Source organism: Nannospalax galili, unplaced genomic scaffold (genome assembly GCF_000622305.1).
Source record: "Nannospalax galili isolate Female #2095 unplaced genomic scaffold, S.galili_v1.0 scaffold467, whole genome shotgun sequence".
In the NCBI taxonomy this organism is placed as follows: Eukaryota; Metazoa; Chordata; class Mammalia; order Rodentia; family Spalacidae; genus Nannospalax; species Nannospalax galili.
The window spans coordinates 2023401-2036632 of record NW_008357490.1 but is presented as its reverse complement, the minus strand read 5'-3'; the positions used below and the strand labels follow the sequence as shown (position 1 = coordinate 2036632).

General features: G+C 46.0%; 1 protein-coding gene across 1 annotated transcript in view; it reads left to right on the top strand.

Moving 5' to 3' along the window:
* The window catches only part of Aopep (aminopeptidase O (putative)), a gene marked incomplete at its 5' end in the record, with an annotated part of 74168 nt that overhangs the window by 48339 nt on the left and 12597 nt on the right, over positions 1-13232 (top strand). The window contains one exon of the mRNA XM_008855129.3: positions 641-757. Coding sequence (XP_008853351.2) covers positions 641-757 — 117 coding nt within the window. The remainder of the gene's footprint in view (positions 1-640; positions 758-13232) is intronic.

Here is a 13232-nt window from a genome sequence, read left to right as displayed (position 1 = left end):
TGGGACTGGAGTTACGGACAGTTGTTAGCTGCCATGTGGGTGCTGGGATACGAACCTGGGTCTTCTGCAAGAACAACCAGTGTTCTTAACCACTGAGCCATCTCTCCAGCCCGTTTTAGTGAATTTTAAACTCACAGATTATAAATGGACCTCATGACAGAGTTGTGAGACATAGCATTCATTCCATTCATTTATTCGGGGTACAGCAGGTATATTACAAATTTATAAGAACAAGAAAGAAATTAGAAACTAGTTGTGATGTAAGTGTCCATGAGCTTGCCTAAAATTGGACAGCTTCTTGAGTTTTTGTCTATGAAGAAACATTTTTTGGTACATGCAAGCCGTAAAGGCAAGGACTTCATAAACCACAATAAAGTGTCATTTTGTTCCGCTATAAATACAGGCCTAACATGACAAGCAATGCAGAACAGGGCTTGCCCAGACCCCAAGATGTGTGTCTTTGAGGCTGCAGACAGCGGGGATCCTGAAGTTTGAGGAGAATCAGCACCAGGTCTTCCCATTTTTCAGGCCTGTGCTGAAAGTGCCCAGGTTACCCTAACTTTGCCGTCCTTGTTTTGAATCTTGGGTTTAATTTCTTGTGGGCTGACTAGCATTCACGAGCTGTTTGCTTTGCCCTCAGCTTTCTCCAGACCAGCTCATCTTGCTTCTGGAGAGTCTCCTAGAGCAGAAGACCTTGAGCCCCCAGACTCTGCGAAGCCTCCAGTGGACGTACCACCTGCAGGAGCAGGATGCAGAGGTAAATGTAGGTTAAAACTGGGGGTCCCCACTGATGGTGAAGGGTTACGAGCCCAGGCTGTAGAACCCGCTGCCACATTAGCATGATGCCTTGTGCTTGCTTTATGGTGAAGAGCTGAGCTTCAGGGGATGAGTAGTCCACCCCGCCTGTGCTGCCTCTACTGTCCCCTCCATCAGCTTTTGTGCTTAAAACCATTTGAAAGCCAGAGTTTTCCCCTTGCTACTTAAATCATGAAGATGGAACCAAGTCTCCTAAAAAACAAACAGCAGGGTGTAATGTCTTTGAATTAAGGCTTGGGCGGGTCATTTTGTGCTCTGATGGTGGCTCCTCTCCTGTGCTCATTAAGGAAACTCAGCTCAGATGTGTGGGAGCGTCTACATTCAGCTAGGACAGGAAAGAAGCCATGTGTGAAGGAAATGAAAACTGAATTGAGCAGCGGTGGTTTAAAAAGTAAAATTGAATGCTTATGGGAAAGCAGTATGAGGTGGTCCTTAATATCTTTAGCTTATTGAGAAGAATGCTCTATGAATCCTAAGATGGATTCCATGTTAAAAAACTACAAAATAGGCCAGGCGTGGCTGCTCACGCCTTTAGTCCCAACACAAGGGAGGCAAAAGCAGGCAGATCTTTGTGAATTCAAGGCCAGCCTGGTCTACATAGTGAGTTCGGGTCAGCTGGGACTACAGGGAGACCCTGTCTCAAAAAGACAAAAAACAAAAAAGAACTACAAATAATAAATATTTAATGTGTTTAGTCATCCTAAGTAAAACATAAAAGTTCAAAGAGAAAAGCTCTTTTATATACAACTCTAAAAGCAGAAGGTATAAGAAAGTTTGGTTTGTATCCACTTGAAAAATAACATTTTAACACTGTAGTCTGCACTGGCGCCTGTGATTGCTAGGCTGTGAAACTAGCTGCGAGCTGAGGTGCACTGTACGTAGCAAATGCACAGTGGGCACTGGAATGTTCTCAGTTTATCTTTATTCACTGCAGTATATTTTTGAAATGCTATTTTTAGTCATATTGGCTTAAATGAAATATTACGGTAAATTTCGGAGTCAGTAGAGTACACTAAGACGTAGCCAGGCCCTTAGTAATAGGTAAGGTAGACATTGTTACAGGTTTTACAACTCAGTAAATGTAGGGATAATTGGAAGACTCTGGTAGCTTTTCACCCACCTGCATACAGATCAAATGGCCATCTGTTTCTGTTTGTTTCTTTCCACTTGTAGACCTTTTGTTTACAGGAGTCTCCAAATACCAGACTTATTTTTAATTAGTGTTTCAAAGACTTTCCTATTTATAGACAGAGGGTTGTGTTTTGACAGGGGTTGAAAGCCTGTATCATCCAGGTAGGAGGGTCAGAGCAGGTGCTGGACATCTGTCCCTGGATGCCTGGAAGCCATGAGCTTCTAGACCCTGTCCTCCATTCTTTGGGCATGAAACATCCTGTTCTTAACTTTCAGCTGTCATAGTTGTTATATATCAGCTCTTAAACCTTTGAGGAAGTGGTGGAGTTTATCTGGCTGCTTCTTACATATCTCAACAACTGTTTGTCATTGTCTAAAGTCAGGACAGTGGCTTCTGCTTTGGTCCATGGTAGCCAGGTGGGTCTGAATGTAGTATGATTCAATTTACAGGACCAACCTGATCAGTCTGTGTGTTTGCACATACTGTCTAGGCACTGGGAGGGGACAGTGCGTGCAGGCCAGGTTCACCCTTAGGACACTTTTTTTCTCAGACAGCTCATTCACTATATGAACAAAGCAGCTTTGGCAAAGCACTCTGAAGGAGAAACAGAATGAAACTTGACTGTTTCTTTAAACCACATATTCAAGAAGGATCACTGGGAGGAAATGACATTGAGCCAGAACCAAAAGACAGAAGGAGGTGGCTATACAGGACCAAGGGGCCAAGTGGTTTCCAGACAGATGATAGCGAGTATAGACTGCAGACTTGGTACATGCTAGGATAGTAGTCATCAGCCGTTTTCTGTAAAACACCAGAGAATTCATATTTGAGGCTCTTTGGCTTGTGCAGTGCAGTGACTCTTCAGCTGTGCTGTTGAAGTGAAAAACCCATAGTTCATAATATGTAAATAGATGCAACTGTGAGCTAGTGAACCCTTTTATGGACCTATGATGAGCAAGTCTTAAGACAGGTGCTGTCCTTTTACCCAGTCACTGTGGCCCTCACTGAAGCTGGTTTCTGACCCTGCTGGGACCTGTAGGTTGAGGCCTTGTGCACCTGGATTTCGTCCTAAACTTTATCCTAGGTGACTAGTGCAGCTGTAGTGTCACACATAGTCCTTACACCAGTGGCTTCTCTTGTACCGAAGGTCCTGTGAAATGTCACTCCAGTCACAAAGCAACAAGATTTTAGACAACCAGGCTGCTTTCTAGGAACTTTATTAGTTAAATGTAATTTCTTGTGATTCTGAATAGCAGGAATTTAGTTGAATAATCAGCTACTTTTATTTTGAGCGACAGACATTTCACAGGAGGAAGATTCGTTTCCTGGTGGGAAAAATATCTTGAGGATTCTGATTTGGTGCTCAGTGTTGTCCTGTGCTGTGCATAAGTAAGGGAAGTTCCTTTGAGTTGTCAGGGTTCTCAAACACAGAATAAGTAGCAGTCATCTGGAAGATGCCCAAAGGGACAGATGTTGTAGAGTCTGTACGGAGCTTCCCTGTAGAAGATGGCTCTGGAAGGGTTTCTGGCAGAAGCGGTTAGGACTCGGATGCTCTGCATAGGTCCCTGCCCAGAGCCCTAGAACCACAGTGTTGAATGAGAAGTCTAGGGCAGGGCCAGTCAATGGGATCTGTGTCTAGCACAGAACAGTATCTATCACAAGCCTGAGTGCTGGGAGAAGATCTCCTTACCTACTGTCTGGGCATGCCCTCCAGTTTCCAAGATCTGCTAAAAGGCTCTGCTCCTGCCCCCTGACTGCCTTTTTCCTGAGAGCATGATCTGCTTGGTATGAGAAGGGGACTGCTGCACTCATTTCCAGCTGCTGATGTCCTCATGGCCAAGCGAACCTCCAGCCCTCCTGTTGGCGTATTTTTGAGTATCAGTGAAAAGAATATCAGTTGCAAGTCATCATTATAACACCTCAAGTGAGTCAGGGCCCCAGTTCAGGGATTGCTTTAGCTCCTGTGTCGCCTTCCTTCTTCCTTCCTGCTTCTTCTGAGTGGATTGTTGTCACCTTCAGTTAGTGTGTTGTTTCTATATCCAGCTGTGTTCTCTAAGCATGTGCTCTGTTGGTGAGAATTCCTTGGAGTATTGCACCTCGAGTCTGATGATACTGGTTTGAGGGGTTTTGTGTGTCAGGGTTGTAGGGCCAGCCTCTGAATTTTGTTCCAGGGTTTGTGGCCCCTTTCCTGCCCTTGAGAAATTGCTGTGGAGGGAGGTGTTACTGCAGGTCCAGATTTGAAAGGCAAAGTGCGTAAGAACTCATGTGGTGGAAGAGTTGGAATAACAGGCTCTGTCCTGGGTCACCTCATGTCTCCCCCATCCTTCCTGCTGCCCATATCCAAAGGGTGGGATACAAGCAGGGGCACCTTGACATTTCTTTGCCTAGAAAGTAAAGGCAGCCTAAGAGTCAGCCACTTTTAAATGGAGAGTGAGAACTACCATCCAACCTTAGGTCAGGCTGCCTTCAACCAGGAAAGAAAAGCTGGAAGGAAATTTAGCCCATAGAAGCATCTTGCACTTTTTAGTGTATTGTTCAAATAAAGAGCTGAAAAAACTTGACATATATACTTGACAGCTGATTCTGGAACAAAAAGTCTTCTACAAGCTCCCTTTTTAAGGGCCAGTGTGATGGTTGATGGGGTCCAGGTACCAAATCTGGACCACCAAATCTGAAGACCTGAGCTCCATCCCCAGGACATATATGGTGAAAGAGGGAACCGACTCCCTCGAGTTGTCTTCTGACCTCCACATGCTGTGGTTCATGCTCAGCTCCCCCCCAGAACACACACATACACAGACACGCTCACACATGCGTGCCTGCGTGCACACACACACACACCACACACGAAGTTTTTCCAGCTGGCAGTGGCTAGAAAACCCAAAAGTAGGTCTAGATCGACGAGGGTTGAGACAGGAGCTTCATCAGCCTCCTACTGCTCATGTCCTCATGCCATGAATATCCTTAATCTCTGTGAAAATAGTAAATTGCCCATGTTGTCTCAGTACTTGAGCTGAAAAGCTGACTTCCTAAGAGGACCCACCAGCTTGCTCAGCGGCCTCTTTCCCCACAAACCTTACAGCTCACTTCAGGCAACTTGTGGAGACCCCATACCCCAGGCAATGGCATCTCCCAGCATGTTTATTTTTGTGTGTTTCCTTAATTTAAAAATGTTTTTCCAGCATCATATTTAGAAATTACTCAGCAGCTCACCATCTCATGTGGACCAATTAGAAGCGGTGGCTGCTGGTGAGAGCAGCTTGTGCTTCACAGGCCCTGCTCTGATGCTTTGATACATTCAGCCAGAAGGTTAGTTGTTGGGAAGAGACCATGGATAGCATCAGTTCATCTCCTCAGTGAAGTGGGGAGACTGTTAGTTGGAAGGAAGCATGAGTTCAGTCTCATGACAGGCTTATAAACCTAGCACCCTGGAGAGGCAGGAGATCAGGACAAGTTCAAGGTCAGCTTGGGCTGCACAGTGAGACCCCGTCTCAAACTACCAAAAAAGGGGTGGGGGGAAGCACCATCAGGATTAAATAAGAAGCAGGCATGGCTGTCATGAGTCCGTCTTCCTGGAGTGTATCGCCTCTTCTCTGAAACACTCAGGCTGAGGGCCTGGCGAAGGCCAAGGCATGGGCTTAGCAGTGAGCTGCATTCAGGTGTCAGAACCCCAGCCAACCTGTGACACACACGTCCCCACCCCAGCACCATTTTCTCATCAGCAACACAGTACCAAACTGTACAAACAGCTGAATGGTCCAGTTTGTTTTCTGACCACTGCCAACTAGAAAAACTTCATGAAATGATCTCTCTAGTTGATATTTTCTATTCCGTCTGATTTTGTTTTTTAAATCTGTGTGTAGTGACAGAGTAACCCGATTTGATCTTCTAGTGGGTCACAGCCTGTAGTTTGAAATAAGCTCTATAGGATGGTTTCACGTTTCGCCAGTTCTCCTGATTCCTCTTTGTGCACTTTGGTGAAGCAGATTCCTGAGATTTTCATTCCCAAAGATTAAAATGGAGCCACGAACACTTTCTTCATGGAATTGCTACAATACAAGATGAGAAAATAGCCCTATGCGTAGTAAGAAAATGTGAACTCCCATAGTTTCGCTTATTTGGTTGGTTTTCTCGGATGTGTCTTACCAGGGGTGGGACCCATGACCCCCATGCATGCTGGGCACATGCTCCATGACTGAGCCACACCCCAGCTGAGCATGCCAGTTTTGTTAGTGTGATCTCTGTCCATGCAAGATTCACCTTCTGTCTTGGGGTCTGAAGTAGGAAAGCTTTCTTACCTAGCTGATACCCTGTTTGTATCATCTAGTTAGCTCTGTCTTCATTTTTAATAAACTGAAGACTGACAGAGAGCAAGAGAGAAAAGACACATGCTGCTCAGCTACTGGATATGCATTTTGGTCACAGTCATTCTAGGCCGTCCAATTTCCCAGCCTAGTGAGGATCCCTGTACACGTCACAGAATTCCTGGTCTTTGGTTCGGTGGTTGGTTTACCTGTGTATTGCCCCAGAGTGGGGATGGGGGTACTCCACATCAAGATTTCTTGGCTTCAGCTCTCTGATACTTCAGACTGAATGATTGAGGAAGGCTGTCCTGTGTATTGTGGGATGTTTAGCATCCCTGGCTCCTCTCCTGCTCCTCTTCCATTGTGGGACTCAAAAATGTCTCCAGACATTGCCAGATTTGTGAGGGACAAAGTCCCAGTTAAGAAGCCCTGCTCTAAGGCAGCAGTAGATTCAGAAAAGGCCGTCTTTAAAACCTCATGATGAATTGCCTAACTGTTGGTGGCAGCCTAGAGCATGAGGACTGACTGGAAAGATGGCCAATGGCATTTAGGACCACTCTGAGCCCATTCTGCCCCTCCCCAGACTTCAAAGAATGTACGTTGGGTGAGGTGGAAAGACCTAATGTGGAAGAGAAAACCCTTCAGACTCAGGTAGCAGTAGCCTGTCAGCCTATAGGAGCAGACTGGTAAGAGGGATGAACCTCTTCTAGTAGTGCACAGAGTGCCCATCCAGCATCCTCTCCCGTGTTGACTGTGGACAAGTGTGAGCCTCCAGGCCTTTCTCCACATCCCTTTCTCCCGCTGGCTGCCCTGGGTACTGGTGACCCAAGGCCTCATTGCTAAGACAGCTACCTCCCCATCCACCATCTAGCACTGTCAGAAGACACGGAGGGAGAAACTCTCTAAGGCAGGTTTTCAGATTGAAGGTAAAACAGGAGACTGATGTAAAGGATCAGATTGGTAAATTGCATAGTGACCTGGTTTGGAGGATACAAAGTGAGATCAGAGGTCAGGTGTGGTGACAGATGCCTTTAATCCCAATACTCTGGAGGCAAAGGCAGATGGATCTCTGTGACTAGGGAGTTCATGCCAGCTAGGGCTACACAGTGAGACCCTGTCTCAAAAAAAAAAAAAAAAAAAAAAAAAAGCCAGCAATCTCAGGAAAAGCTCCCTGAAGGGACAACTGGACTCTTGCCTCTTCCACCTGGCAGTTCACAGACACGCAGTACTCAGAGCAATTGTATTGGTTTCTTCACATATGAAGAGCCCAGACAGTACTTGTAAGGGATCGAGCTGCCCTGCATTAGGATTCCTTAAGTGGAGTTTAGGAAGGGGAAGGGGTAGAAACAGGTGGAAGGAGGAGCGTAGAGTGGTTCTCTGTCATTGCCTCAGATACAGCTTTCGTTCCAAAGTATGTGCCTTTTCTGGTGTAGGAAGAACATCTTACGCCTTTCTTCAGTTATATTTGTATTTTTATTTTCCTCATTGTGCTTGATTTATAAGACAATTAGTGTTTCAGAACATTTCTTCGAAGTCAACAAGGTATGTCAGCATTTTGGGGTAGTTTCTTTATTGGTTATTTTTCTCAGTGGCCACAGTTCTCTGTGGAAAGCCAGCAGCAAGAGTCTCATATTCTGTGATAAAGTCATTTTTTTTTCTAAGCTAATCTAAATGACAGGAGTAAAGATTTTGCTTTTTTTCAGATTTAATCTGTTTCTGAGGCTGGAGACTTTTACTGGCTATAAACTGTCAGAGCACTCTAGCTAATCAGATGTTTGTTAAGTGAATAGATAAAAACCTGAGCCATGAAACATATGCTCTAGCATATTTTCTTAAAAGAGATTTTACAGTGGATAGTCAGCTGAGAGTTACCTTTGGAAAGGAGCCCATGCTTTAGCACGTGGACTTCTAGTTTCAGGTTTTGCCTGGCTTAGAAAGGTGGCTGTTCTTTCCCGGTGACTGCTCATGTTCCTGTTTGCTTCCTTTGGGAGGTGGTCAGTCTTTGTGACCACCAGAAGATTCACAAGACACTCTTGGTACATGTGTAGTCCCAGTCTGTACAGGTTTTCTCAAAAAGATGGGAGAGGCTGACATTTGTCCTAGTTTGTTTCTCCATTGCTGTGACAAAATACTCTGACCAATACCAAGTTGGAGAGGAAAGGGTTTATTTTTTCTTACATCTCCTGGATCACAGTTCATCACTGAAGGAGCCCAAGGTAGGAACTTAGGGCGGGAACCTGGAGTCAGGACCTGGAGCACAGGACGTGGAGGAACACTGCTTACTGGCTTGTTCCTCTGGCCCCCAATCAACCTTCCTTCTTATACAACACAGGCCCACCTGCCCAGGGGTGGCACCACCCACAGTGGGCTGGGCCCTCCCATATCATTCAATAATCAAGAAGATGCCCCACAGACATGGCCACAGGCCAGTCCAATGGAGGCAATTCCCAAATTGAGGCTCCCTCTACCATATTGCTAAAATTCTGCCTTCCCAGCACCTGGCACCCTGCTTGTACTTGTGCCTGTGCTCCCTGTAGTAGCTCAACACCCAGCTTTGGAGGGTTGGATATGCCCCGCCAGTGGGCAATGAAGCATAGCACGGACAGAATGTGAGCATTGGTTTCAAGAGTGCTTGTGGTGCCCAGCAGGTCAGCTGGCTGAATCTTGTTTCCTGTCCCTACTCACTTGCAAATGATTTTCAGGTATATGGCAAGATACAAAACTTTAAAACATAAAAGAACGGCTAAGCTTTCTGAGGTGGTACTCAGACTGACTTTTCTTCCTTAGACTGCTCAGTCTACATAATACCTTTGCTACAACCTCGAGCCGTGTGAACCATGTTATGTAGACCAACTGGCCTTGCCTATCTGTACGGGGACCAGACACCCAGGCTGAGCACAGGAACTTCCTAGAACTCAGACAACCACCTAACCAGACACCAGCAACCCAAAGCTAAGACTTTTTCTCAGGTCTCAAGAAACCCCCCCCCCCAATAGCTTTGCACACTGTAGACTGCCGAAAGTGTCCCTTATCTAAAAGCATTCCTCAGATTGGCTCATCAGAAGGCAGACTATGTAAGGCAGGTTTTGAAAGAGAACTTTTAAAAATACAATTCATGCTGGGCTTGGTAAACAGATGTTATCTTAGTTGATAATCTGTGACTGCAACTTAAAACCTCAGACTGCAAAAAAACAAAAAAAAAAAAAAAAAAAAATTCACTTACAGGCTAGGAATGCAGCTTATTGGTAGAACACTTGCCCAGCATGTGTAAGACCCTAAGTTCCAGCACTACCCAAAACAACAAAAGGGTCTTTTAAAAACCAGGTATAGTGACACATTCTATAACCCAGCACTCAGAAAGAGGCAGATTAGGAGTCCAAGGCTAGTCTTAGCTATAGGGCAAGTTTGAAGCCAGTCTAGACTGCATGAGACCCTGTCTCACACACAATACAAAAAAGGAAAATTTACATATATAATTCACATACATAGAATGTATACATTTGAAGTATGAGTCTGTAATTGTTTTCCATCCCCAAAGGACCCTGGTTCCCATTAGCAGTCACCCCCATTCCTCAGCCAACATTCCTTAGTCCCTTGCCTTTCTGTCTCTATAGGTTTGCCTTCTCTGGACTTTCACATACATGAACTCAGATATACACCATGTGGCTGTTTTTCACTTAGCAGGTGTTTTCAAGGCTCTTCCTTGTTCAGTACACATCAGTACCCCCCGCCCATGTTGTAGATTGAATCTTGACACTGAGCTATACCATCCTCAGCCCTGAGTTCCTTTCTTTTTCTATTTTGGTGCTAGAGATTGAACCCAGGGACTTGTGCATGCTAGGCAAGTGCTCTACTGCTGAGGGTGTTGGAGGTAATAATCATTAAGAGGGGAGTGGGAACCATGTGACATGGCTAGAAATTGGGCTCAGGGTGCCTCGTTCCCTAGCAGGCTCTCTTCCCACAGGTCTCAGCAGTAGGCTCTTCTTGGGGCTGCTCTGGCCACATCCCTGCCCTTCCACACCCCTTCGTGTGCTGCATTAGGTACTTTCATGGCATGTGGTATGAATCTTGCTGGTGTCTGCCTCTCTCAAGCTTTCCAGTAGCTGAAAATTCTAGGAGGCAGTCTAGTCTGTCTGGTTCATCGCTCTTTCCTCCGTGACCAGGACTTACTTGCTGGAGGATGACTTTTACTGGATCTGCTCTTGAGATATACAGTAAGGCAGTGAGTGACTAATCCCAGAAGCACGTGGGAGGGGGCAGTGGATGGAACCTCTTGAGACCAGTGGGAGTCTTTGAGACAACTTCCTGAGTCCTCCAGACAGTGCTGCCCCAGAGAGGCATAGCTGTCCCTGCCTGACTTATTAGAAGGGTTCACTATTTCTGCCAAAAAGTCCTCCTTTCAGCAAAGACCATGTGCCATGTGTTGAAGAAAGAAAGTGGAAGCTGTTATAACTTTCTGACTTCAGAGCTCCGTGTTGGAAGGTGGGGTTGCCCAGTAAGCAGTCTGGGAAGGGAAGGTGCCAGAGTGGGACTGAATTCTGTTCAAGTCCCACATCAGCTCCGAAGTTCTGCTGGCTGGCACTGTCTTTGGTCATACTAATTTTATCAAATGAAACTGCCGATAGGGGAGGAAAAAGGGTGAGGATCTGCCTAAGCTCACATAGGAGGTTGTTGTTTGTTGCACTGATGTTTGTATTTTGCGCTTGTCACTACACTTGGCTGTCACTGTACTCTGTTTGCTTGCTAGTGTGGTGGCACGGCAGTTGAGACACCTGCTCGGTGTGCTGCTGCAGAGTGACCACATTGTTCTCCTTTGTGCATTTGTGTATTTGTGTGTGTCTGTGTGTGTCTTGTGTCTGTGTGTGTAGATCAACTCCAAGCATTGTTCTTGAGGAGTCATCCATCTTGTTTTGTGAGGCAGAGTCTCTCATTGAGACCTGAGGCTCACCCCTTAGGCTGTGCCGGCTGGCCAGTGAACTCCAGGTCCCTTCTTGTCCCTGCTTCCCAGTGGCTAAGACGATAAGCACATGCCGCCATACCCAGCCTTTTTACATGGTTCTGGTGTTCGAACTCCATTCCTCGTAGTTATGAGGGAAGCACTTTTCTGACTGAGCTACTTTCCCAATGCCCATGTTTCGCTCATATCTCTGGGCCTAGGTATTCACTCACCTGACTACAGCAGCGATTGAAGTAAGGTCTAATTAGAAGAATAATGTTCTAGTTCCAGCCCTTTGGGAGTGAGGAGCAGTGAAAGAGAGGAGCCACAGAGCAGAGTGGAGATGCTGACAGTTCTGTGTGACAGACGCCTCTGGACAATTGGCTAGCAGTGCTGTCTGCCCATAGCCACTCTGCAAAGGCTGCCCCTCTCACCAGCAGTAAACCCTCTTTAAAGTCAAGTAAATCTAATTTAAGGACACAGATTGAAAAAGCAGGATTGTTTATTGCAATGTAGACTTATTAACTTACAAAAGCCCCAAGCCTTCGTCTTTCTGTTTACAGGTATTAAATAGGAACTCCAAATGAGGTTTAATGGGCTTCCCAGATCATGTTCCCTGAACAGATTTTTTTTTTCCTTCAACAGTAAATTTCAAAATCAAAAGGATTGAAAAAGAAAAGGGTATGCTTCCGACTTTCTACGTGTCATGAGAATATTGACTTGAGGATTTAAATTGCTGTAACTGTACAGACTGGGGCTCTAGATCTTTTTATAAGAATTATACTTAAAAGTTTGAAAAATACTTTGGAAAATTAGTCAATAAGGTAATAAGCAGGCTCTGGGAGGAACTCTGCTTTGAACATGGTTGGTAAGCACTCAGCCAGTGAGCCCCAGCTTTATGGAAAACACTGAAATTGAGGTTTAGAATCATCTAAAATAATGGTTCTGTGCTGGTCGGCTTTTAATTTCTCTCACGCTGTAGGTAATCAACTTATAAAGAGAACAGGCCCCCTTTGGCCTTGCAGTCCATGATCATTAGCCCGGTGACCTTGGGTCTGTGGGGGGAATGTCTGGCAGAGCAAAACTGCGCACTCTACCGCTGGAAGTTACAATTCCAGAAGGCTTCACTTTCTCAGCACCACACATGGTCACCCTGCATCTGAGAGCCTCCTCTCTGCTGGCCAGCAAGATACTCTTTCCCCTTTAATAAGCCTGTTCAGAATGAATGCCCAGGTTGTTCCCTAGTAGAGAAGGAATTGGAACTGTAGAGAAAGAAATGAGACTTAGGAATTGGACCCAGCATTCAGGGCCTCCCTGCATGCTGTGGTAGGTCCACTCTGGGTTGGGCCCAAACCCACTCACAGAGTCCCACCTCAAGTGTCCATTGATATGTTGGTATGTTTAGGGGAAATGCTCACGAGCACTGCACAGTCACCAGCACTGCACTGTCACCAGCACTGCACAGTCACCAGCACTGCACAGCCTGGGCCAGTGGAGCCCATGACCTGTTCCATAAATAATGATTTATCCAAAGCAGCCATGCCCACATTGTTCTTTAAGAGCAATGGCAAATGGCCAGAAAGCCAGAAGTGTCCAATGTTTGCCCCTCAGCAGAAAGAATCTACAGAGCCCTGCTCACCCAGAGCAGGAAGGGAAGCTAGGCACCTTCCATGCTATGGGTTGAATGGAGAATGGCACTGGGCATTGGCTGCTTTGCTCTTTTCAGCAGAGAGCACTGAATGTGGGGAGCCCAGATGGTGGTCAGGGGTCTTGGGACCTGAAGCTGAGGCCTGAGGATCATTTTGGTTCACAATAACTTTATGAGGCAAAAATGCCAAAGGCTGGGGCTGGAGAACATGAACTCTCTACAGATGCTTTGGGTAATTCAAGGTAGCACAAACCCGTGGATGTGCTTCCCAGAGGGTGGCAGGAAAGCATCAGCCTCCTCAAGGCCACTTCTCTTTCTCCTAGTGTCCACCTGATCCCTGCATCCTCCCCTAAGATTCCCAGACCTGAAGGCGGTGCCACCTCTGGGCAGGTGGTC